This window comes from Canis lupus, chromosome 16 (assembly GCF_003254725.2).
Source record: "Canis lupus dingo isolate Sandy chromosome 16, ASM325472v2, whole genome shotgun sequence".
NCBI classification, from domain to species: domain Eukaryota; kingdom Metazoa; phylum Chordata; class Mammalia; order Carnivora; family Canidae; genus Canis; species Canis lupus.
Genome location: NC_064258.1, coordinates 47,172,049 through 47,199,288, shown reverse-complemented (window position 1 = coordinate 47,199,288; position 27,240 = coordinate 47,172,049). Strand labels below are relative to the sequence as shown.

The 27,240-nt window shown below is 46.2% G+C and overlaps 1 protein-coding gene across 6 annotated transcripts in view; it reads right to left on the bottom strand.

Moving 5' to 3' along the window:
• Positions 1–27,240, bottom strand: part of IRF2 (interferon regulatory factor 2) — a 79,709-nt gene that overhangs the window by 13,692 nt on the left and 38,777 nt on the right. For all 6 annotated transcript variants that reach the window (XM_035700026.2, XM_025471832.3, XM_035700027.2 and 3 more), the window contains 4 exons: positions 18,986–19,085; positions 17,408–17,584; positions 17,033–17,079; positions 7,621–7,738 (listed from right to left, as the gene is read on the bottom strand). In XM_035700026.2, coding sequence (XP_035555919.1) covers positions 7,621–7,738; positions 17,033–17,079; positions 17,408–17,584; positions 18,986–19,085 — 442 coding nt within the window. The remainder of the gene's footprint in view (positions 1–7,620; positions 7,739–17,032; positions 17,080–17,407; positions 17,585–18,985; positions 19,086–27,240) is intronic.

Genomic DNA, 27,240 nt, shown 5'->3' with positions numbered 1-27,240 from the left:
GAATCAAAGGCTTCAATGAGGCAGTAACGCGTGGGTTGGGTGGGAAGGGGAGGCTGAGCAACAGGCAGTATTCAGAAGGCCTCTTTCTAGAGCCTTTTCCTGACCATCCCTCACCCCAACCCCCAGAACAGACTGACCTCTCCTTCCAGATTGCCTCTCACCTGCCTTGTCCAAAATTACAATGTGACACAACCTCGTGACACTTCCCTGACTTTCTACCCCATATCACAAGTTAACTTTTTATTTGTACGCATCACTTCCCAACCAAATTGTGGCTCCTGAGAGAGTTGAGAACCGGGATTAAAACTTTCTGTACCAAGGCCTAGCACAGGCTCAGGACTCATGCCTGAGAACAGCTCAGTGAACCTCTGCTAAACACACAGATGAATGAAACAGACCGAGGCTCACGGACTGGAGCCAGGGTCCCATAGGAGATCAGGACCACTTGCAGATGCCGGATGTGGCAATGAGAGTCTCCCACCAAATTTTAAGACTCGTGGCAAGTGGGCTTTTCAGAACCTAGAGGAAGTGATGAAGACAGAGTGGGCCGTGGTTGCCAGAAGCTGGGGGTAAGGTGAGGAAATGTTAGGGGGTGATAAAATGTCCTAGGCCTTGAAGATAGTGGTGGTTACACAACTGAGTGCTTCTGCCAGAATTCTAGAACTATACACTGAAGAGGGGTTACTTTGTTGTTTTTTCAATTAACATCTCAACATCGGTGGGAGCCCAACTCACAATCTGCAAGCCCAAAGGAGAAGCAAGGAAGTCCCAACATCTGAGATGCTCTTTGGATTGCTTTAGGCACTACCCCTAATCAACTGATCGATCTGTCACTCGTTCTCTCTCTCTCTCTCTTTCTCTCTCTCCCTGAACGACTAACCTTTGCCCCAAGGGACGACCTAGACAGTAACACTGACTCTTGACGGTCATGAGACACACACACAGCAAACTGTTAGCAATCTGCTATGGCGAATCAAGTCAGGAGCAGCACCGTGCTAGGTGCCCAAGTATCCTGACTGATAAGTAATAGTAACAAAACCAAACACTTCCTGAGCACTTCTCTTTGCCTCTCCCACTCACCCCTGACCTCCCACCTGGAAGCCTCCACAACCCCATGAGGAAGGTACGATTATGGTCCTCATTCTAGGCATGAGGAAAGGCGTCACGGAGAGTTAAATATTTATTCAAGGTCAGACGGCCAGTAAGTGACAGAACCAGAAGTCAAATTCCACACTCCCAGATGTGGAGGTGCAACTCAAATTCTCCGCAGAACCACCTCTCCAATCAAAAGAGCTCATTAAGTGCCTACCTGGCTGCTCCTGGCTTTCTAAGCCCATCTGGGGATAAAACCTTAAGAATCTCACTTTAATGAAACTCTGGGCTCACAACAGCAGTAGTGACATTGCTTTTCAGCAGCTCTGTATTGGGTGCCAAGGAAATTCTCCAATGATCAGAGGAGCTAGGAATCCACTAAGCTTCTCTAGCACATCAGGTCAGCCCATCAGGAAAAGAGTCACCCACAGGAATGTAATTTTATCTGGACCTAGTTGCTGAGAATTACAACAATATTATTCATGGCTGCTTACTGATGACCAGTTTGGTTCCTTAAAAGGTCATTCTAACTTTATTAACAATTGCTGACGTAACGTAGGGCTCCACCTGAGAAAGCAGTTGCCCCTGTGCCTCACAGAAAGCTTTGAATACCAGAGACTATTAGAAACAAAAATAAGGGTCTCTGGTGGAGGAGGGGGTGGGGTCCCATGTTGGTCCTACCACTTTACAGCTAAAAAAAGCAGAAACCCAGAGAGGTCACAGAGACTGCCAAGGTCACCCAAGTAGCTGTAGGGTTGAGCATAGAGCTTATCGGTGGGCATAGAAAATCAGGCCATCAGCATGGTAGCATGGAGAGAAATTTCTTCTTGATCTCATCCGAAGAATGGAATCTGTTACTCTTAGCGCTGACAATGTGGCACAGATGGAGGCTACTTTCCTTACTCAAATATATTTTAATATACTTTTGATAATATCATCATAATACTATTTAACCACCTTCTCACTATCCAGTGATTTTTTTTCCATTACACTCATTTTGTGCTCCCAACAACCTGTTGAGGTGGGCAGGATCAGCATTATTATTCCCATTTTATATTTCAAGAAATGCAGTCTCAGAATGGCTACGGAATTTGCTCAAGGTCATGTGGTAAGTAAAAATCTGCAGAGGTAGGTCTAGAACCTATGTCTTTTAACTTCTAAACTCCGTGTGTGTGTGTTTTAAATAAAATGCAGCCATGATTTGGGTTAGAGGCCCAAGATCCACAGTGAGAGACGGTCACTAGGGGGCTAATAATTTCAGAGAATGGACTTCTGTCCTTGCATGGGCCAGACCTCCCCAGCTGCATCAACAAGTTGATGATGTAGGTCAGGGCAAAGCAAGAGTGTGACTGGGCAGTATCCACTCTTCACTCTCAAGAGCAAACAGTACCACATGCTACCGTAAAGGGAAGTAAAGGGAAGCCAATCACCTGCTCCAATAAAATCTCGGTCAAGTTAATCAATGTATCTCAAGGGTCAATGGTCTGGGAGCAGAGATGTGGGTGAGACTTCTTGGGGTAGCAGCCTACACCTGCCAGCAGAACTGCCAAACATCCATGTCTTCTGGGCTGTGTGGACAAGCCCTAACAGCCGCTGCACAAGGACAACACACATAGCCCACCTCGCTTTCTCACTGGACAGGCACATGGAAGTCAAAATGTTCAGAATAATTCAAGTTCAAAAGCAAATATAAAAGGAGTCACCAGGGACCAGGTCACCAGGATTCTGGGGACCCGAGAGAGACTCTGGTCCTCATCCTGGGGGTAACAGTGAAATGCTGAGATTGGCATTTTTTTTAAATCTCTCTGTATAGAGAATGAATGGGGCAGGGGCAGAATGGAAGCTGAGCCCTGGCAAGAGCGAAGGTGACTGAGGGTACTATCAGAAAAAGAAAGAAGGGGATGGATTTGAGAAATACGAAGAAAGACAGGAGGAGCTGATGATTAATTATAAACACAGTAGGTAGCAAGGGAGAGGAGACGGTGATAAATATAGAGCCCCATAAATAGATGGCAGGTTTCGTGGGCAAAGAAAAACTTCTCAAGATTGTAAACACCATAACCAAACTACTGCCAGGATACTGTGCCGGCACATGGTAACTGAGAGAGTCCCATGCAGTTCCACCTCTGTGACCAGGCTTTCCCAGGTCCAGTTTGCTAAGGAAAAATAAGGTACACTATCGGTTCTGGGTCTGGGTATATTGTGACATTTGGATTTTACATCTCACTTGGAGTTTCATATTGCTCAGAGTTTTCTAGGAGTTCTAGTAAAATCGGAGGCTTTGTCTCCTGAGGGGCGAACAGCTCAGCCCTCTCCGGAGAAGGCGAGAGGCACACAGCCCACCTAGAAAGAGCACAGAAGACTTTCACTGCCCCCCCTTACGGGGTGGGGTGGGGGACTTCCATCTAAAGAGCCACCTCAAGCTATTATTGATCTTGTAGATGGGAGTTTTTGTTTTGTTTTGTAAAAACATTGCTTACATTGTAAGCACCAGGAAAAAGAGCAGAAAAGAACAGTGAACAAAGGGGCTGGAAAAAAGATGAAGACACAATTCTACAGCCTAGCGTCACCTCTGGCCATCCGCAAATCATTATGAATTCTGGTGCCAGAGGCTGCCAACCTTGAGTCATAACCATGAGGCCCTCGTGGGGACCCAAAGGTGGTCTCTACGTCGTGATTCTCTTCTCTTGCGGCTGCAGTCCTCCCTGGTGATACCGGAGTTCCTAAGCTTGTCTACAGGAGCTACCCAAGCCTAACTTTTCAAGACAGTCAAATTTGGAAGCAATTACTCACAAAAGTACATCCTATCAGGTGCATCTTGGGCAGACAAAATCCAAATTGCCTTATTTCCTAATTGCCATCCGTCTAGTCACTAAGGATTGCTTGATTTACTGTGGAGTCATGAATAGTCCCCCTGTTTCACAGCAATCTTTGCTTTATTGAAGGGTGGGGTTACCTTTTATCAAGAAACACAATGGGGTTATAAAGCACTGCCTAGGCAAGTCACACAGAACGTCCGCACCTGCAAACTTTTTACGCTGCCTGGAGATGATTTCAATACAGCTCAGCAAAAAGCACTGCTAACCTGGGCAAGATGCCAGCGGGGTATTGTCAGAACAATTCAACATGTTGCTGGCGTCTTCCGCTTCCTAAAACCAGAAGTCACCCCACACAAAAAAGAATTCAATGCTCAAGAAAAGTAAAAATAAGAATAGAAGGTTTTTTTTTTTTTTTTTTTTTTTTACCCCTACCCTTTCAAAGGAAAGCCGGGTCAGGTCTTTGGGCGTGCTAACCTGTGCATTTAATCAGACAGGAGAGATGAACATTAAGAGACACTTGATGGGGTGAGCACTGGGTGTTATGTGTTGGCAAATCGAACTCCAGTAATAATTAAAAAAAATATATATATATATAAATTTTTAAAAAAATAGAACAGAAAAAGAGACAAGTCTTAAGGATTGAGACATCGTGCTCCTTTTGGGTGTGGACAGCCGGCTGAATCAGAAAGGGCCTTCTGCTGTCAAGGACACGAAGGCAAGACCAGGGCCCGGCCCGCCGACAGCCACAAGTGTGCTCATGTGTGCGTGTGTATGCAAGCCTGTGTGTGTCTTCCTGCTGTAATTTGTGGCGAGAATAAAAGCAAAACATAGCAGCAATCAAGCAAGAGTCCCGGTGCCAGGGCAACGGTACGTTCCCTGCATTGTACTGGATTACGCTCACAGTGACCTCCACCCCGTCTGGAAGAAAACTGCGCTGGGTGGCTGGCCTCCACTGTATTAGCTTATTGATTTTCCATCTCTTTCCCTCGCCTAAGAACCTACCAGACAATGTGAAAAACTGCTATCATCGAAAACACTCGTTTCAGTTCCCAAATTAAATCTTATCAACAACATGTGCTTAGAAAAGCAGAAAGAAAACGCCGGGAAGCCTTCTTCCTCTGGGCCCAAACACAGAACTGGCATGAACTCTGGCTTCAGGACCAAATGAACTAAAAGCAAGAAATGGTGTTGTTTTTAAATAAGGCATTTTTTAAAAGGTTGAGAGAGTTGCTCTCAAATTCCACAGTGGCCTTGGAGTCGGAATCCCTGCGTTTCTCACCTCTGTGCACGAATCACAGAGGCTGGGGATGGCTAATGGATGGATGGTCACCGCGGGAGCGGAGACCGAGTGCTGTGAAGGGTTTAAAACTGGAGACAGTGCTACTGTTAACTGTGATCACAAATGACCCCCTTCTTTAAAATACTTGCATGGGGGCGCCTGGGTGGCTCAGTGGTTGAGCGTTTGCCTTTGGCTCAGGGTGTGATCCCGGGGTCCTGGGATCGAGTCCCTAGCAGGCTACCCATAGGGAGACTGCTTCTCCCTCTGCCTATGTCTCTGTCTCTCTCTCTGCATCTCTTAAGAATAAATAAAGTCTTAAAAAAATAAGATAAAAATAAAATACTTGGCATGGATCCACTTGGTATATTATTACATACCTTTGTAAGGGCCGCCAACTAATTAGAGATATTCAAATTCCTTTTACTGCCATCCACTATTAGTTTATTATTAGGCCAAGGAAGAGACTCATTTAATCCAGCAGGTGGTTTTCCAACCAAACAGGGGCATCCGTCTTTGCCCTGGAAGTAAGGACTCATTAAATGAGCACCAACCCCCATAGCACCAATCATACCAAAGGGCAAAGAACAATCAGCCTGACAGAGAATTTACATGCCAAAGACTCCACCAAATGTTTAAAAAAAAAAAAAGTAAAGAAAACTCTGTATTTGCCATTTTATCTGAGGCTGAATTCACCTCGTAAATGAAGGAGAGCTTAAAACCAACCAGCTCACTCGAAATAGCTGAATCTTAAGAAAAAGTGCCTGGAGTCTTGGCAAACATTTTCTTTCTTTTTTTTTCTTTAAAGGGCTCCACGGGCAAGGCTTTCCAGAGGCTGCCTGCTGGGAAGAGGAAGACAGATGAGAACCCAGGGGGGGTTGAAGCAGCTCCAGGCTAAGGGAGCACTGGTCAGGCAAGGCCTTATTCCCCAGGGGAGGTGGTAACACTGGGGGGGGGGGGGGCTGTTATCTGTCCTGCTCTGCTCCCATCCTTCCCTCACGCTGCACTTGCATTCAAGGGATCCCCTGCATACATCCCCCTGCTTCCCAAACTCCAAAACCCAGAGGAAGAGGCGGAGGGGGGATACTGACACTCGTAGCATCTGCAGCCTCCTGTCCTCAGCTGAGGATCCAGACATGAAGGCACCTGGACAGGAGGTCTGCTCTCATCGTTCTGCATGATCTCACCGGTTCTTAGCAGCACCAGAAGCCCTGACTGTCTACAAACTGGAGAAAAGTGTAACGGCCCTATAGGTGCCTTGAGGGCAGAGCCTGGTGCTGGATGCTGTGGCTGGAGGTGGCCTCGCCGCCTGCCGGGGCCTGCACCATCCGGCCGCTCAGCTATGGCTCAGTGCGATCTGGTTGAGGAGAGCCACTCGGGTCACCCTCCTGCCTAAATCCCTCCAAGGGATGGTGTGTACATCGAGTGTGTATGTATGGAAAACATTTGTGCACGTCACTGTCTCTGAAACTTCAATTTAAAAGAAGTAAAAATTTTTTTGAAACGCCCCCTCCAGCAGTTTGGAGATAAAACCCAATGTCCTTCCCATGGCCTGAAAAGTCCGCAGGACCCCACCCTTCGTCCCTCTCTGACACACCCTCGTGCCCCCCTCTCCCCAGCCTCACCCCACTCCACCACTTGGACTTCCCTAGTCTTCCATGTGGGTTCCCACGTCGGGGTCCACGTCTGGCAGTTCCGGGGCCCCCTCCTCACCCACCCACCTCAGAGGAAATGCCACTCCTTCGAGAAGCTTCCAATCTAAATCTGGCCCCAGATAGTCTCTCTTGTTTTCTTCTTCATAGCATTTTCCACAAATGCTAGTGTCGTAGTTATCCATGGCCTTAGTGAACTGTCTCCTTCCAGGGAACTAGGGTTTGGGCCTGTCCTGTTCCCCAACCTATTGCTAGCACGGAGTCTGGTATACAGAAGGTGCTCAAGAATCTTTGTGGAATCCAAGCGTGCCCTCAGGCTACATGTCTCTGCCTCAGTTCTTTCGTGTGTAAGAGGAGCGCCACTCTTTGCATCAGGTATGCCACGGAGCAGGTTCCACGAGGACCCAAGAGGACAGTCATCCCTCTTCTTGTTCCCAAATTCAAAGAATAACGCTTTTGTCCATGTGACCAGTTATTGAAAGATGGAGAACCACTAATCATGAGCCACTGGGGGAAAAAAAAACCCATTTCATCTACTGGAATCTCCTGGGAAGTCACTCTTGGCCTATTTTCTTGAGGCTGACCCATCAAAAGTTCCTTTATCGGATCCTCAAAGGCCTTTATTTTTCAGCCCTGAAATCTGGGGCTGGAACTCTGCCCTCTGAGATGGTTCCAAGACCTCCTCCCACTGACTATGTTATTTCAAATCACGTTTTACAAATTTTTAGATCCCAGGGGGCTGCTCGTGTGTATAAAAAAATGAGATGTCAAAACAGTTTACCTATGATGTTCACCGTACTATCCACTTCATTTTTTATAGCTGAAGTCAGGACGGCATACTCAGGAGAAAGATCACTTACTCCATTACTAAGCCCCAAAGATGACTCAACTGGTTCTTGCTAGGAAGAAGAAAAGAAAAAAGAATTGAGAACACTTCCTTTCCCTCCCTCCTTTTTCTTAGTTTAAATTCTACCCTCTGTCTACTTTTCTTTTTCTTTCTTTTTCTTTCTTTTCTTTTTTTTTTTAAACTGCTAGGGTCATGCTCGTCCCCTGAATACATTCCCTACTAATTTAAATCAGCCTGGAGCTAAAGCAGCGCATTTCTGCATGGAGTACACTGCCAGGTATTTGCCTACTTTCATTTTCCTTCGAGGACATGGTTCAAGCCCATCTGGTTTGCTTTTATGAAAGGCTTACACCTGTAGACTATAGTCTGGGGGCTGCGCGGGGCTGCAGAACTGTCTGTGGGAAGTAGCGTGAGCCTCGCTTCCAGATCCTTCTTCTCTGAGGGAGTGCTCCAAAGGGGCAACTCCTGGCTTTCTCTGGAAGGAATCATGCCACCTCTTTGGAAACCATTTCTGGGGGAAATGTCTGCCTCAACCACCGAGCCAAGAACAGGAGCCCAGGGGACTCTGTGAATGACTTCTCCTCCCATAAGGTTTGTCTTGCACCTTGGCCACTTGAGCACCAGGCCCTGGGTGGGTGGCAGGTGACACAGGCCAGATGGTGCAGGAGGCCTCCTCCCCCAGTGGAGTCCAACTGGGCAACCCCACACCCATGGCTTCCCACAGAGGCCTCCCGAGAGCCTGAAGGTCCCAGGCAGCCCGGGAGTCTACTTGTTCCTACTGATGAAGCGATGCAACAACTTCCTTGCCCCTTAGTGTAGCTCTTGCTTCTGCCTTATTCAAGTGCATCGGAACCCTCCAACCTCTGGGGGAGCCAACCAACTTTGGGGAGAGCCAATTCCTGAGCTGCAGACTTCCAGCATTTTGATGAGAGAGCTCTTGCTCGGGGTAAGATTGCATTTGCATCTATGAGAGGAATTGTGTCAGAAAAAAAAAAAAAGCCACACAGGACAAGTCCTTCAGGAAACCAAAATGAAGAGTGGGGGCAGGGGCGGGCAGAAAGAACAAGCTGGGAGCAGAAGATCATCAGAGGTACAGATGCCTGTGCTTTGAAAAATCCAGAGTGGGGGGCACCTCTAAGGCATGTGGGGTGTTCTGATGGGTTTATGTGCTACCTGGAAATCAACGGTGAACCCCCACCCCCACCCAGCCCCACTGTCGAAATCTTGGGAAAGCCACCTAGGGAAGGTCATGATCCCAACCTGGCAAACTCCCATCATGACAACTGTGACTTGGAAGACATCCCTTCACTACATAGCTCAGTCCTGAGAACCTCCCACCCCGCATGGCTCACAAGAGGCACGACAGGGCGCAGAGGACGGGCCCAGGACAGGGAGCCCCCTGCCCCCCGCCCCCAGGTAGCGTCTTTACCCCTTCCTCCTGCAGCGCCTTGCACTACCTCCTTGTATGAGGCCTTCCTGGGGATAACTCGCTTGCCTGTGACTTGAGTCTTCATCCTTTCCCCTCGTCTACAGCCAAACTTCTGACAAGGATCTGCCCTTCCCACCTTCCCCCCCCTCCTTGCACCTCTGCACCCATGACAGAGCCTGGTCTGGCCACCACACCAGCCTTGGCCTTCAGCTCCAGCCCCCGCCTCCAGCCCTGGCCTCTTACTCCAGCCTCCAGCTCCAGCCTCCAGCCCCGGCCTCCAGCTCCAGCTCTTAGCCCCAGCCTCCAGCCCTGGCCTTCAGCTCCAGCCTCCAGCCTCGGCCTCCAGCCCTGGCCTCCAGCTCCAGCCTTGGCCTTCAGCTCCAGCCTCGGCCTCCAGCTCCAGGCTCCTGCAGGGCTGCTATGACCAGCCCGCTATCTGCCCAGCTTCGCAGTCATGCAGGACCTGGGGTCAGAGCCTGGCTCTGTCACCTTGTGCTGGATGCAGGAACTCATTTTACTCTCTTCAGCCTCGTCCAGGGCACTATAGACAGCAGTAAACCAAGGGCAGTAAAACAAGGACATCCCAGGGATGATGTGATAATTAAGTGAGATTTAATAGGGACCTGGCACTTACTATCAAGTAAATGCTTCTGATCATCCAAGCCTTAGTCAGGCCAATAAAACTGTTCTCCCAAATACTGTGACCTGTCCTCAGGTGCTGGGGCTCAACCCCACACTCTGACATCCAACAGGGAGGAAGGACGGCACTACCCCTCTCGCCAATGTGACAGTCCCATGTTATTCTAATTCTCCACCTTCTCGTGGCACCTGCCACTCTCGCTGCTTCCTCGGGGGCGTCTTCCCGTCTCCCCACTCCCCCACCCCGTCGTGCTCCACGTGTCACTTGGCCACTTCCTTTCCCTCAATTAGCCCAAAGATCCATGTACAGAACATCAGAAGGAATGATGAAAAGAACCGCTAATCTGTATGGCTTTCTTTCGTTGTCGAGTTATTTCTTACTCATTCTGCTTCTAGATTTCTTATAAAAGTAATGAGGCAGTCGAGACTTGCACGTATTTAAAAACCTAAATTATTCTGATCTCAACTGAAGGCCTCGGAGTGTTTCACATGATCTACTGTTTAATTAGCGGCAAGTGATACTTCTATCACTTTACACTTGAGAAAACATGACTCAGAGACTAAATTAATTTTCCAAGATCACTCTACTTTTAGCTTGAGGAGATGCAAGAACTGAACTCAGTCTCTGGTCACGCCACACGATCCTATTCCAGGAGCTTTCTGCCTTAATAAACCCTGCACTGATCCCAGTGGAGATTCAGAAGGAACTATTTTTGACACCTTTGTAGTCTCCACCCCAACCCCACCTTGTGTCCTGCGCTACTTCTCTATCGGAATGGTACACTCTCTACCATCGGAGACTGAGTCGGACTCTTTTGGACACTGACTCCTCCTGTCCCACTCCTCCCATCCCCTGTTGCTTCTGAAGTCTTCAGTGCCAACCATCTCGTTGGTCCTATCACTCTAGAAGAACAGTATAGTAAACTGAGCAGTGGTAGGTAGCCAGCATCTCTCCGAAAGCTCTCTCTCTATTCAGGGTGCAAGATGAGGTTCTTCACTGTACTCGGTCAAACCTAACTATATACCTTTTTCTTTTTTTAAGCAAGGAACTCAAATGAAAAGAAGGGGTGCACAGTTCTGTATGGAACGTGTGCGCAGAGGTCTCTGTCTAGCATCCTCTGGTCCCATATGGTGCCCACCCCCGCCCCGTCCCCCTGCCTTGCTCTACCGTAGCCTGGCCTCATTAATCCTAGGCCAGCCTCCCTCTCTCTGGCCCCTTTCTTACTTAGATGTAGGTTCACTTATGAGTCAACTAGTTTTGGTTTCTAACCTGCTCCCAGAGGAAACCAAACCGAGACTACGCCTTAGTGCATTAACTTTGCCACGTATGTACGGTGCATTAACTCTGCTTCCGTGGTGCATTCACTCTGCCAAGTATGTATGCCCAAGAACCTTTTTTCACAGCATGGGATCTAAAGTTTGTCTGCAGTTTAAGGGGTTTGGGGCAAAGGCACAAACTGGCACAAGAGGTCCAGGGCAGGAGCCACTCTCTATAGACCTCTAACACAACACATCTTTGTTTGGTCTCTAAAGCTACGCTTGCGGCAGGGGCGTGAGGATGGGCCCAAGTCAGAGGACAGCAAGGACTACTCAGCCCCCTCTGCTCCAAGTCCATTCCATCTCATCCCTAAGCCACAGCCCCCTGTCTAGATGTCACTTTCCTTAAGGCCAAATGCAACGGCCGCCTGAGCTTTTCCGTCTGCAACCCAGCCCCTACCGCCAGCAGTGCCCTAATTCATCTGTGCAAAGCCAGTCTCCTTGAAGTCAAATGTAAGGACATCTCTAGGTCTCTCTACTAAGTAAAATTTCAGGCTGACAGCTGGGCTTTGTAAAGTAGCCCAGGGGTGGGGCGCCTGGGTGGCTCCGTCGGTTGGGCATTCGACTCTTCAGATCTCAACTCAAGGTCTTGATCTCAGTGTCGTGACTTCAAGCCCAGCATGGAGCCTACTTAGAAAAACAAAAATAAAAGAATAAAAGTAGCCCAGAGGGATTGCACACTCCACACCATGAGGCGGCTAGTAAAACAGGTTGATGCCTCCTGCCAGGTCCTACGACACCATCCTCCCTTCCTTCCCTGGAACTAGACCGCCTTCATTCTCCTCCTACTCTCATTGTGACCTCCCTTTGACTTCTCTCCTTGGCTCCCTTTCCTCTTCGCCTTGTCCTTGGGTCTCTGTGTGTGTCTGATACAGCTTCTCCTTGGAGCAGGCACCTGCTGTCAAGGCCTCCAGTATCATTCCTGAGCATGTGACCACACACCTGCGCCCCCCACACTGACCGGAGCTCTGGGCCCATCAGCTCCCACTCTCTACCTGACATTTGTTTCAGAGAGCTCTCTGTCCTCTCAAACTCAACATGTTCCAAGTTAAACTCCCCGCCTTTTCCACAAAGCATGCTCCACTCCCAACGTTCGCTCCTGGGAGGTGTGAAGACCCAGGGCTTCCTCTTTGATCTACTCCTGTCTTCATCCTCCGTATCCTCTCCAACATCGCCTCTCTTTCCACGCGCCACCATCTTCATCTTCACTTGCCCTCCACTTGCTCTTCTTCTCCTCCCCTCCATTCCTTCTTACTGCCAGGAGAAAGACCTCCCCCCCACCCTTACACAGCAACTCCGTCACGCTCCGATCCTACCCAAGGAGTTCAACACCAAGCCTTATTTTGCAACCTCATCCACAGAGGTTACTCTGTCACCCAGTCTTCAGACTGAGCCCTGAGCGTAACCTCAAGAGCCACCGGGAGCGGAAGGAGGCACCAGTGCCAAACAGGCAGGGCAAGCCCTCTCTCCTGCTCCATCTGGGCCAGCTCTGATTTTATCTGTTTTTGAAGTGGGTTGCCACTCTGTGTTTTCATCTGGTTAAGGTTTAAAAGCGGAAGGCCTCTTCCAACGGATGAAGGGATCCCTCCAGTATCAGCCCTGATGGGTGGCCTTTGGACGGTGACAGGGAGCCTGTTGTTTTTAATCTAGCTCAAGTCACCATCAGAGCCAACAGCTCGATTAGAAAGTTCTGCTAGAAACCAGTACCTGCTTCTCTGCAACTTCTCCCCAGCGGTCTGCATTCAGAACTGACACAGGCCAAGTCTGCTCTCTCTCTACCAGGTGACTTTAGAGACCCTCCTCGAATAGATTTCCCATCTCAGCACCAAGGCTTTGATCTGGAAGCACTTTATAGTTTCAAAGCACTCATGTTTCATCTGCAAACAATCCTGGGAGGCGGGCAGTATTAATTTCTAATCCTCCCCACCCACGGCCTTTTGTTTCCACTGTTGCCTCACATAGACTCCTGCTCTAATGAAGCCGGTTTCCTGACTCATCCAGCGAAGACCAAACAGCAACCTCCAACTTCCTGGCCTTCATCTGATGCTCCCGGTGCTGGGGATTGACTACCATCTTGCTTCACCCACACCCCAAAGCCAGGCTCGGGTCCCAGGCTCTTGAAATGTCAAGAGGCACCAGGTAGAGTGAACAAGCGTGGGTTTGGGGGCTGGATTGACCTGGATTCAAATCCCAGCTTCGTAAAGCACTGCTACATTGGGGAAATTACTCACCCCCCTCCCACCCCGGCCATGCCTCCAGCTCCTCCTATGCAAACAGAAGATGACCTGGCCACCCCAGGGAGAGCTAGATGACATAATAATCGGTGCTCAGAACTTGGTAGAGGCTAAAAAATGTCAGCTACCACCCCCCTCTGTTTATCCCCTTCTCTCCTGACAGATCTTGGCCCTGGGACATTTTTGGAAACACATATGTGCACCGATGATGCACGACATAGGATGGTTCACTGTTGCCTATCCTAGGCTTATTTCTTTAGACGGCCAGTTACCTCCACACAGGCAAGGCCTACTTTAAGTAATAAATGGCTCGCTGAGTTCAGAGCATATTTACTCCTAAAAAGAACATCAAAGAATATTGAGGCAGAGTTCCTGCACCTACCACGTGGCCAGTAGGGTCTCAGTTTCCCAGTCTCGGGGAAGCTATTTGCTGAGGGGAACAACTGCCTGAGCGACCCAGGGAAAATCCTGACACTTAGCCCACATGTGCTAAACATCCTTTCCTAGTTAAAACTTCAACTCAAACTCAATGAAGACTGGGAGGAGCTTGTCTCAATAGCAAATCTTCACCCCTAGTTACCACACGCAAGACAAATGCTGTCAGTGGAAGAAACCTGTCTCATTAATCCTGTTGCACTTCTGCATAGGACATATTAACTCAGAGCTTAGACGTTGTGACAACAAAAAGTAATGTATTAATAGCTCGGTAAGGATAAAGTCCTTCAACTATACAATTCCACACAACCTGTAGAGCTCACTTGGGAATGTTCTATAGCAACATTCAGTGAACACCATGGTGTTAGCTGTCAGGAGCCACAAAACCTGGGAAGGCTACTGGCCTTATCTATGTCTTGCTGCTATACTGGGACAGATGCAAGCAGATTTCAATTCAAAAGTTAGGCTGTGAGGGGCACCTGGGGTGGCTCAGTGGTTGAGCATCTGCCTTTGGCTCAGGTCATGATCCAGTCCCGCATGGGGCTCCCCGTAGGGAGCCTGCTTCTCCCTCTGCCTATGTCTCTGCCTCTCTCTGTGTGTCTCTCATGAATAAATAAATACGATCTTAAAAAAAAAAAAAGTTGGGCTGTGCTTATTTCTGATGAATTGCCTGTCTTCTGCTGAAGGAACAATGTCCCTGTGAGGGATAGGTCTTAGGTATTCACCAAACTGTCATCACTGGAAGACCTTACAATGTACACTTGGCTGGGACGGAACTTGACAGATACAGCTCTTTGGAAGAGGAAAACTCTCACTGGTTTCCCTGGGCCAGTATGGCCCAACTTCACCCAGGGCTGTCCATTCCACAACTTGCTGCACTGATTGGCCATATGGAAGACACTACCATGTCCTCTGCTTATGAGAACACCCCATGTCATCAATTCTAAAATGCACATCTCCTCGAATGTCCACAGCCCTAAAATAGAATGTGCCTTGTAATCAATTATGGGCCATGGTTTCATTGCAAGCAGTTTTTCTTGCTTAGACCTCCCTAAAATAATGGTGTGTCTTATACTTACTGGCATCTGATATTCAATGGACTATGGAAGATGTGTCTGAGCAAGGTTTGCTGAAAGTGAACATCGGTCACTCCATTCTTCCCTGTCTTCTAACTGACATTATGACATTAAATCTGCATTGCAATGTAAAACCTCTACTCCTGCCTCACACATTTTATTTATTTATGCATCTATTTGGGGATCAAATATGTATTATCTGTTCTGTACCAGACATTGAGCTAGATGCCATAAAAGTTGTAGTAAATATGACATAGTCATACTTAAGATGGTAGCAAATTCTTCCAAGTCACGTATTTGTGGGGAAGTTAGTTTAGTTTTCTGACTAAACAACACTAATAAAAATGCAGGCCCCAGAAAAAAAATCCAAACTCTGGGAAACTTGATACAACTAATAACTCGTTTTTTACTTCAGTTGCAAGGAAAAATAAAATTTTTAAAAAGTGATGTTAAGGGAGACTTACAGATTTAAAAAAATGTATAAAGGAAAAGACTTATAGATTTTTAAAAAATGTTAAGAGACATACCCCCAAGTCACAGTGTGTGAACCTTAGATGGATTTTCATTCAAGTAAACGGACCGTATAAAAATGACATCACTTATGACACCTGGGAACCTGAACACTGACTGGATATCTGACAAAATTGAGGATTTACTAATTCTTCAGATGCTATAGTGATACTGTGTTGTTTTTAAAGAATGTCCATATTTTAAGGTGTACACTGAAATAGTTATGGGGAAAAAATGATACGATGTGGAATTTGTTTGAAAATAGTGTGCTGAACCATACAAAATGGTTTTTGTGAATCAAAAATGGCCAAATATCTGTCATTCCTATGGGGTGGAGGGACGTGGATGGAGTTACTCCTGAAACAGAATAGCCAGGAGCTGATTAATGTGGAAATTGGGGTGATGGTGACAGAGCAAATTCTACTCAGTTGTCTCATCCTGTGTGCATAAAATGTTTCCATGATAAAAAGTTAAGAGACAATTAGGCCTCAGTACTCTGCTGTATTTAAAATAAGTCACAAACTGTAGATATTTTGAGTGAAACTGGACATATCACTGCTGAAATACTCTGCTGAAAATATTTGTTTTCCACTCGGAAGGGAAGGGGAATATGAAACTTTAACACTTGATCTCAGCTTCCCCTCAAACTATCTCTACCCCCACAAGTCTCACTTTATATCAGAAGTCAGTATTTCTGTATTTCTTCTGACTATCTGGACTAACTGGCTTGCTTTTAAACACTGTGCTGTCTGGACGGTTTGGTTCTTCCCTCCGATAGTGATTCTGGATTAGGAATTGGAATACTTGGCGTCACCTTTAAGTGCAGTTCTACACGACCACGCGACTTTGGCCATGAGTCCCACGGCCCTTGGGCCCACAGCCCTCAGCTCCCTTGAACCTCAGTTTCTTCATTTTGTAAACAGAGTGCACTGAACCCTAAGACAGTCTTCTCTCTGATGGCCTGTAGGCCTGGGGGTGTGGTATCTCCTCTTTGCTCAGCAACTGAAGCTCATCCTCAATTTGGCATGGATATATGGCTATGCTCTGGCTATTTAACAAAGGCCTTCCAATCCAGGCACAAAGATGCTCACACGTCAGGGGATTCCAGACTACACAGCCCCCTGAAAGGCTCACATGCACACGCATGCGCATGTGTACACACACCCCTACAGAAAACCTTTGGGAGTCGTGAGAGTCAGTTCTGGGATGGAGCAGAGAAAATCGGCTGGGAACTACACTAATAGGGTGTTCAAAGGTACCCCCCAACCTAATGGCATGTCATGGAATAGATAACGTAACAGGTAGGTGATATGTCTTAATACAAGTATATAATATATAATATGCCTTAAGATCTACTGAATAGCCTGGAAACGTACTCGATATGATCAGATAGCTGGCTATTGGAGCTCGCCTGGAGCTCTGGGCCCCGCTGGCAACAGTCGTGGGGACCAGATGGAGCTCAGTGTGAACTGGGGACTTCATTCATAAATTGTTCAGTGAGATCGGATTAAGCAGGGGATAGGTGTACTGAGTCTGCGCGAGGGGACAGGCCAAAGAGGAGACATGAAAAGCACAGAAAACACAACAGCCGAAGAAGAAAGATCAAATACGTCACAGGGATCATGTTACTTGTTTTTATGAGACAGAACAGGAATTACTAACACAGTCACAACTTTGGCTTTTTCATCTGAACCACCAAAGATTACCTTGATGTGCTTAACTCTGTCTTCTTTCTCGGTCTTTGGTTTCTTTCCTGTGGCAACAACAAAAAAATAGTTGGGGGTCACTTCCTGAGGAATGTACAGAGAAACGTTCTCCCCGCACCTCCTCAGTTCGTTCTGGAACTCTCAATGAACTCCGTATATGCTTTAATCTACACATGGTCAAAATTCCACAGGGTTCTCTGACCGTCTCTGGTGACCTGATGGTCACTTGCCCCAGCCAGGCAGAGGTGGGACGATCATCCACAGTGTGAACAAGTGTTCTAACCTCAGACTTACCACAGATGTGGAAATACAGAAATCGTGGAGGTATGGCGATACTATATTACATGGCCATTATTCTAGTCAGTAAATATCTACCTTTCTTAGAAGGTCGCTCAGATAAGGGCAACATCCGGTACACTCTGAATGCATTGTTTCCCTTCTTTATACTTTTATCCTTGACTTCCTCAATGTCAGGCAAGGAGTTCATGGCACATCGAAAATTCGCCTTCCATGTTTTTGGATCAGGTTTATCTACTCCCGGTTGATGCTTTCCTAACAAAATAGCCAAAAGAATGAAGGTTAAGAAAAACAGGGGAAATAATATAGGGTAGAAGTTTCTGGAAACATAGTCTTGCTGACCAGGTACTGCAGAGACCCCATCATTTTTTTTTAGAGACCCCATTTTTAATTCCAGGCTACTACAGATTTGCCTGGGACCAAGACTGAATTCCTGGGATGTGAGAACTTTTGTCTTAAAACCTGGACAGTTCTGGGCAAACTGGGACAAACCGGTCACCCTGGCATGAGAAAAAATTAATAATGATAGAAGATAGGAGTCGAGGTAAGTAACAGAGAAAGCTTGGCAGGTTGGGGAGGCCAACAAGCCCAGGTAACTAGAGTGCCTCTTTTTCATCTGACTCTCAAATATTAGTAAAAAGGCTATTCCTATAAACAGCTCTCTACTTACATTTTCTTATAAACAAATATATTCTTGACTACCTTTTGGAGAGATAAGTTCCAACCAAATTTACCACTCCAGAACAAATAGGTTCTATATTCCCCTGGCGTACACCTGAAGAGCATAATCAGAACCCCACATTTAAAGGAAATTTAAGGACTAAGTTGCTATAGGATGGGCAAAGTATCACTTCTGAGTGACAGAGTCTGTGGCCCATGTGTCCTGGATGGGATGTGCCTGGGGACACGCCACAGGTTTTTCAGAGCTGTCTTCATGAGGCCATAAGCCATATACATGCAGCGGGAAAAAAAAAAAACAACAATGGTTATTAACACTGTATTGTAGAACTGAAATTTGCTGAAAGTACATCAACGTTCTCACCAAAAATAAAAAATAAAAGGTCAAGGGATCCCTGGGTGGCGCAGCGGTTTGGCGCCTGCCTTTGACCCGGGGCGCGATCCTGGAGAACTGGGATCGAATCCCACGTCGGGCTCCCGGTGCATGGAGCCTGCTTCTCCCTCTGCCTGTGTCTCTGCCTCTCTCTCTCTCTGTGTGACTATCATAAATAAGTAAATAATAAAAAATGTTTAAAAAAAATAAAAGGTCAAATATGAGAGGTAATGGATGTGTTAATTAATGGGGAGAATCTTTACATAGTGCATAAATCAAATCATCACGTGGTATGTTCTAAATATCTTACAATTTTATTTGTCCATTATATCTCGATTTTTTAAAAAAAGAAAGCACTGGGGCACCAGGGTGGCTCAGTTGGTTAAGCATCTGCCTTCAGCGCAAGTCATGGTCTCGGGGTCTTGGGATCAAGCCCTGAAAGTCGGGCTTCCTGCTCAGTGGGAAGTCTGCTTCTCCCTCTGCCCCTCCCACCCCACTCCTGCACTCTCTCTCTCTCTCAAATAGATAAATAAAATATTTTTAAAAAGGCATGAAAGCAACAACAACAATAGCATCTACCTCTATACACGATGCGGTTTTAATACCTGTATGGATCGCCCAGTTTCTAAAGAGTGGTGCATCTTTTTCCACATCCCACCCATGTCTAGCTGCATGCATCCAAGGGATCTGGAAAATCTTCTTTTCCTAAAAAAAAAAAAAAAAAAAAAAAAAGAAGAATTAAAAAAAAAAAAGACTGCGGCAATAGGGTTTTAGCCACCTTTACAGAAGGTCTCTCCATCCTAGCCAGTAAGATTCTCTACTAAGGGACACTGGGTGTGCAGAGTGTCTATGGCAAAATCCACTAGGAACCAAACCTGCCTCCTCACTGGGCCCCAGATCTTGACAGTCCTACTGGGGAGAGATTCAGAGTCGTATGGAGTCTGGCAGAACAGGAATGCATGCCAAGGTCCAAGGACTTGATTTGGGGATATGCCAATGTGTTCCATTATGTGTGCCATTTCTCCTTAAAGGACCACAGATGACTGGCCACCGACCGAAACTTCTAATGCTTATTGTTATCATTGAATTCCATCATTTGCTAGAGAGGAACTCCAGTTGCCTTAGGTAAATTAAAATTTAGGCAACTTTCCAAAATTATACCCATTTGTGCTGCTAAAGGGAAATTGGGGTTATCTGAGGTCATGGCCACAGAGATCAAATACCTCAAACTACTGTGCAGCCAACAGAAATAGAAGATTCGGTCTAATGTGTCTACTCAGGGGTTAAAACCTGCATGAAACAGCAAGAAGATGTATGGAATGTGTGGCCATGATTACTACTTTTCTCGTAGAGAAAAGGTTTTTGGTACAAATCTTACGGTAGACCCTTTCCATCTCTCTCACAGCCTTGAGAGGTAGGTAACTCAGTTTATACCAACCCTGGCAAACATGGGATTAGACACTAGCGTTTTGGAAACAACTTCTTCAAGCAACAACTTGTGCAACTTCTTTAACCAGCAATCCTGACAGGACCAGCAGTCACTAAGTTCCCACGGCACTTGACTGCCCACCTGTTCACATGGTCTAGTTTCCTTTTTTTGCAAGCACCTACTGAGCTACATATATGTAATAATTTCTGCTTTACAGTTGAGGAAACTGAGGAAGAGAATTAAATTATACAGCTAAGGAAATTATCATAACAAGTGTCCAAATTCAAAACCAGGTCACGTACCCCACACTCAATCACCTAGTCCCATCACACGCTGTCTCCCAGGAGTCAGACGGAGATTTCCCATCCTATGACACATCTGTTGTCTTGGATTCTGTGGAAACCAGGCCCAGGAAAACTATGTGTTTTTAAGCCCTAGAGGTAGTTCTGGTAGATTCTAGGTATGGGGAATCCTTGCACAATACACCGGGAAAGGAAAAAAATGTCAGTAGGGATTTCCCACCACTTTGGTCTCACACAATGAAAGACAGGAAGGGTCCCAGTTGACCCCCAAAAGGACTCAATGCCTCTATAGAAGCCTGAGCTAAAAATACTTCAGAATATTTGAGAGTTCCCCAAAAACTGTCAAAAGGGAAAATTCTGTTGTATTTAAAACTCAGTTAATAAAAAGAACTGAAAGTGAGAGACTTCTCATAAACCCCTCCCCATCCATGGAGATAGCATGGTTTCAGGTCAGCCATTTCCAAAGAGCAGTGTCAGCCAAGGGCTGGGTGAAATTTTATTTTATTTTATTTTATTTTATTTTATTTTATTTTATTTTATTTTATTTTATTTTATTTTATTTGTTTTTTAATTTTATTTTTTTAATGTAGATGAAACATCAGAGAGCAGTCTTTTAATGCAGTTTTTGATGTTCACATGAAAATGAAAAAAAAACAAATAAATGTATTTTGGTGAAGGAGTTCTCCTGAAAGTGCAACCAGAATCTAAATGTTTATGCCTACAGATGCAGATCCTTTATAGAATTGCTGCTGCACATTTCTGTAGGTCAAAAGAGTTGTGGAGGTGATGCAATCTGAAATCTATCTTAAACACAAAGTTGATTCTGATAAATAGATTTTTTTAAGCATCTGCATGCATGGAGTTGCATGTGTGTGCACACAGATGCACACAACTACCAAATTTAGTCTCACTGAAACTATGCCCAAATCACGAACCCACAAACATAATGACTAAACCTAGCAATTATCCGCCATGGATCCATGGATCCTCTTTCCTGGGCAAAAGGTCTGAATGGACCTTTCTTGAAAGAAGATAGATAAATGGCCAGTAGCACATGAACACACCCCAAATCATTAATCATCAGGCCAATGCATCTCAAAACAATAATGAGATACCATCTCCTACCCCCCAGGATGACAGAATAAAGTAATATAAGTAAATAAATAATAAGTTGGTGGTCAGGATGTGGAGAAAGAGGAACCTTCCTACATTGCTGGCGGGAATGTCAAATGGTGTAGACGCTGTGGAAATCATTTGGCTCTTCCTCAAAAAGTTAAACACAGAGTGTCCACAAGACCCAGTAATTTCATTCAAAGACTTATAAACAGATGTCGAAACAAACATTTATATGTGAATGTTCATAACAGCACTACTCACAATAGCCCAAATGTCCATCAACCGATGAATGGATAAAGGAAATGTTGTACATGCACAAAATGGAATATTATTCGGCCACAAAAAGGAATGTGGCATTGACAAGTGCGACAACACAAATGAGCCTTGAACATTATGCTAAGTGAAAGAAGCTTTCTACAAAAGGCCACATATTGAATGGTCCCATTTATGTGAAATGAGCAGAAAAGGCAAATCCACAGAGATAGAGAGCAGATTAGTGGATGCCTTGCACAACGAAAAGATTTAAAATACTTTGCAATGCAAAGTGACTGCTTAATGGGCAAGTGTTTCTTTCTGGGCTGATGAAAATTCTGGAATTATAGTGGTGAGGCTTGCGTATAACATTATGAGTAGACAATGCTGCTGAATTATACATTTAAAAAATGGCTAAAGTGGTAAATTTTTTAAAAACCTCGTGTCACTTTTAACTAGTTTTTCATGTTGCAAAAAATACTAACAAACATATTACATGTATCTTTTTTTAAAAAAAGCACTATGCTAAAGAAAAAGAAAGTGAGACTCATTTTAAAACTGGAAGAGATTCTGACCAGTAAACATTCCGGTCATAGATCATTGTGTCCTATGGGATGGTGACGGCGTTGCTCTGGGTCTGTGTAGCCTCTGTGACATCAGTATGTGCCATTAGAAGCCCTGAGCGTCCCCTCCACACAGGCTGTGCACACTGTGTATGGAAGTACAACATGTTCCAGACTCTACTCATGTTTATAGAGAGAGAAGACTCTGCCCACATGAGGGAAGGAGAGAGAATCATTGCTTGAGTTGAGTAAGATTATCTAGAGTAATGCAGAACAGACGTATGTTGACCCCAAGGGGAAACCGGTTCTCTTAACTCCCTCTGCCTCTTCCCTCCCCTAATACTTGTAAGATGTTCCAACGTACTCTATTTTTGTTTGGACTCCTTACCTTGTGCTGAGCCTGCCTGACATTTCCACAAGCACAAGCCTGCTTTCAATGTGAACAGAAGGATAAGGTATGAAGCTACCTGGTGACACCGTACACTTGGGGAGTGGCCTCAGCTCCAGGGTCTAGGCAGCTCTCTCACATGAAATGAGCATGTCAATAACTGAGTGGCGGGGCAGCCTGGGTGGCTCAGCGGTTTAGCACCACCTTCGGCCAAGGGCCTGATCTGGTGACCCGGGATCGAGTCCCACCTCGGGCTCCCTGCATGGAGCCTGCCTCTCCCTCTGCCTGTGTCTCTGCCTCTCTCTCTGTGTATCTCTCATGAATAAGTAAATAAATAAATCTTAAAAAAAAATAACTGAGTGGGAATCAACCAGAGCTACAAGAGAAACCACGAACCTGGTCATGGCTGCCTCCTTCCTTCCTCAAGAAATGGCCCAGAGAAACCACAAGCAAGCATTTGGACCAGTCCAAAACTGACCTGGTCTCTTGGACAAGTCAATGCCAAGAAGGAAAATAAATAAATAAATAAATAAATAAATAAATAAATAAATAGGGGCCACTGTACATAATCAAGGCAATCAGGAGACACTTCAAGTCAGAATAGCCTTCTCTGGATTCTCACTGAAGAAATCAATTGTAAAAACATATTTTTGGGGAATACACAAGGCATTCCAAATATGGATGATGCAGGGATGAGACTGAAAAATTATGATTAATGATGAGTGGTTTATTCAATTGGTGATCCTATTGTGAATACACAGAAAATGCTCTTAAGTCTTACTGACGTGCAGTATCAGGGAGTTGCTTTCAAATGCCATACACATATACACACAGAAATATTTTAAATGTTAGTAATTTTTAAACTGGATGTGAATTTGAAAACTACACAAGAGGGGCGGCCTAGTCGGTTAAGTGTCTGCTTTTGGCCCAGGTCATGATCTCGGGGTCCTGGGACTGAGCCCCGCATCAGGCTTCCTGCTCAGTGGGGAGTGTGCTTCTCCCTCTACCCCTTCTCCACAATGGTGCTCTCTGTCTCTCTCAAATAAATGAATAAAATGTTTAAAAATAAAAGGAAAAAAACAAAACTACATTAGAATTTGCAGGATGCGTAGTGACTCAGCGGTTTAGCATTTGTCTTCAGCTTAGAGCGTGGTCCCAGGGTCCTGGGATCGAGTCCCACATTGGGCTCCCTGCATGGAGCCTGCTTCTCCCTCTGCCTGTGTCTCTGCCTCTCAATTCTCTCTCTGTGTCTCTCATGAATAAATAAATAAAATCTTAAAAAAAAAAAGAATTTACTATAGTATTCTTTCTAGTCATTAGACTATTCAAATCTGCGAGTATGTTTGCAAATACTCATAATGAAAAGTAACAGGCCCAAGCCAAGGCCTTTTTCATGAGCTAGTGATAATGCTGCTTTGCCAGACATCGTCCCTGCTCCTTCAGAGGATACAAGCCATCACCATCCTCCTCAGGATGCATTAAGAATAAGAAATGAGGGACGCCTGGGTGGTTCAGCGGTTGAGCATCTGCCTTTGGCTCAGGGCGTGATCCTGGAGTCCCGGGATCTAAGTCCCACATGGGGCTCCCTTCAGGGAGCCTGCTTCTCCCTCTGCCTGTGTCTCTACCTCTCTCTCTCTCTCTCTCTCTCATGAATAAATAAATAAAATCTTAAAAAAAGAAAAAGAAATGGAAACAAATTTAAGGCATCCATTAGCAACCTATTTGTCTCTTACTAAGATGTCCCGGATATGATGGACTCTCCACTTGAGAGGAACACGACACCCACCAACCCGATGTGCGTAAGCCCAGTTATCTTAACAGAACGAAGCCACAGTCCCCAGCACTGGTCCTCTTGGAGGGCACACACATCGCTCACCTAGAGCCGCCCACGGGTCAGGCAGGAGGCCTAGCACCGAGCCAGCGAGCAGCAGCAATCAAGACGTCCCTGGCCTGCTCTCCAGGGCCTTCCAGCACGGAGGCCTTCACCACCGCGACCGACCGGTCCTGAACAACTGATGTGTAAGTGGGTAACGAAGCCCCACAGACAGTGCCGTTTTCTGAGTTATAACCAGTCCTCAGCAGGAGAAGAGATTTTACAACGACCCCAAGCCACTGAACACACAGCGGGGATTCTCAGTCAGAGTGCCTCTGAACGGAAGAGGGGGCGCCCGGTGGCTCAGCGGTTGAGCATCTGCCTTCGGCTCAGGTCACGATCCCGGGGTCCCGGGATTGAGCCCCGTGTGGGGCTCCCTGCTCAGGGGGGAGCCTGCTTCTCCCTCTCCCTCTGTCCCTCCCCCTGGCTGTGCTCTCTCTGTGTCTCTCTTTCAAATAAATAAATAAAATCTTTTTTTTTTTTCTTAAAGAAGGAAATAAAAGTAAGGTCTCAAGTGAAACATTTCTGTGGGTAGATGAATGCCAAAGCCTAAGTTAGCAGAAACCTCTAGAAAGATGGCCTGAGGAGGTGCAGGCACAGCGGCCGTGGCAGGCCTGCCCGAGCGCACCCTGCCCAGGCCAGTCGGCCGCCCACCGCAGCGGCCCCCCGGGCACCCATGGGCTCCTGTGCCAGCGTCGTCCTGAGAGGCGTCACGGCCCGCTCTCGCCGAGGGCCAGCACAGCAGCCTGTCAGGGTGGCGAAGGGGTCTCCGCTCCCTCTTCTCCAGGGAAGAGAACTCGCAGGCCAAGGGCCGGCTCAGAGAAGCTCAGCAGGGAGGGCCACCCAAGGGGGCCTAGTGCTCAGCCGCGCACAAAGGAATCCGCTCACTTTCCAGTCCTCGGTCAGAAAAACACGGACAAAGTGGGTGGAAGAAAAGGCTTAATGGGGGGGCCCGGCTAGGAAGCAACCCTAAGAGGGTGCATTAGTTTCCCAGAGCTATCGAACAAGCTGCCACAAACCGGGCAGCTTACGGCCACGGAAATCCATCCTGCCACCGTTGTGGAGGCCAGAACTCTCAAATCTAGATGCCAGCAGAGCCATATTCCCTTTCAGAGGCTGTAAAGACCATCTTTCCCGGACATGTCCAGCCTCTGGTGGTTCCAGGTGCTTCCCTGGCTCGTGGCTGTGTCTCTGCAATCTCTACCTCTGTCTCCATGTGGCCTCTGCTCTCCTTTCTCTTCTGCGGATGCTTGTCATCCCATTGGCCCAGCTGGACAAGCTAGGATAACCTTGAGATCCTTAACTTCTTCTGAAGACCCTTTTTTTCCAAGTAATTACACATCCACAGGTTCCGGGGGTTAGGACGTTAGCACAAACCAACCCACTAGGAGGAGAGTTAACCGCACCATATCAAGTGCCTACTCGTACAGGGGACACGTTAACACCGTAAGTCTACCCCTTGCATCGAGTCAGCCCAAATCAGTGGAGATATATATTTTTTTAGTGGATATATTTTTTAAGAAGAAAAAAAAAATCACTTCTTTTCAGAAATCAGGAACTTCTGTTTAAATGTCATAAAAGGCAATGTTATCTTGTTCTTTAAAACATAATCCTACTTAGTGTCTCTATACCTTGGCTTCCAGGTCTGTAGAATGGAAAACATAACAGTATCTCCCCCATTGTGGGGATTACGTGAGTTGATGCGTGTGTCTTGCTTAGATGAGTACCTGGCATTATTAACAAGCATTAGTTTTTATTATTATTATCATTATTGAGCACCTTACATTTCTTCAATTCTCCTTGATGACAGTCCCCCCTTTCCTTCTCCACCTGCGGCTCCGCTAACCATGCAGGCCAAGACCCAACCTGATTTCCTGTTTGTTTCTTTGGAGCAGGCTAATTACAAACCCTTCCAGGATACCAATCTGAAACATTATGGACAGAGCAAGCCTAGAAAAAGAAATGGTTTGCCATAAGACCTTCAAATAGAGGGCAGCTCACCTGAAATGAGCACATCGTTTACTTATTTCTATTTATTCCATCCTGCTTCAGAAAAGGCCCACTGAAACCGATGCACTCAAATACAATACGGTCACATTTAAAATAAGTGGAAAAAGAATAAGTGGGTGAGGGAGAAAGAAATAAGGCTTGAGAGATATCTGAAAAGACAAGCTTGAGCCAGGGAGTGATCTTAGCAAGCAGAGCAATGCAGCAGTATCCCGCACGCTTGTTAGAAGTGGGCCACAATCAGGCTCTGAGCTCTGGAGCGTCATACAAAGATAAAGCCCTACCAGCTGAATTATTCATCAGGCCCTTAAGATTACAATGAGGGGGAGGCAGAAGAGGAAAAGGAAATTTACTCAAAAGAGCTGCAATATTCCTGGCAGTGGGAGAGCAACCTCTCCCTTGGGCCCTCTTAAAGAAGGCGCGGTATGTTCACTGCTTTTCTAAGCGATAAATCTATTTTTTCAGGTGTTCTTTATTTTGACATCCATTCTCTTCCTGAGTCACTCCTAACAGGTAGGATCAGTTCGATCGAGAGTCTGAGGCTGATAAAGGAAGGATTTATATACATGTGTGTGTACATATGTGGGGGGCAGGGGGTCGTAAGGGACAGCGTACTTTTTTAAAGACCTGTAGGCACATAAACAGTGCTTCACAATAAAAAGAGAAAACTTTTTTTTTTAAGTCCCAAAACAAAAGTTTTCTTTACTCAGAAGAATACTGAGAGGAACACCAGTAGACTCCATTCCCAACCCAAAACCCACATGTTTCCATGTCCTCCAATGCTAGAAGCCAGGAGAAGCAAGAGAGGAGTTCAGAGAAGGAAGAGGGTGAGAATCATTAAAGAATAACACAGATCATTTCTGGTTGGCTGGTTTTGTCATTAATAAGCATAAGATTTTGAATACTAAGAGTGCAAGTTTCCTTTTCAGC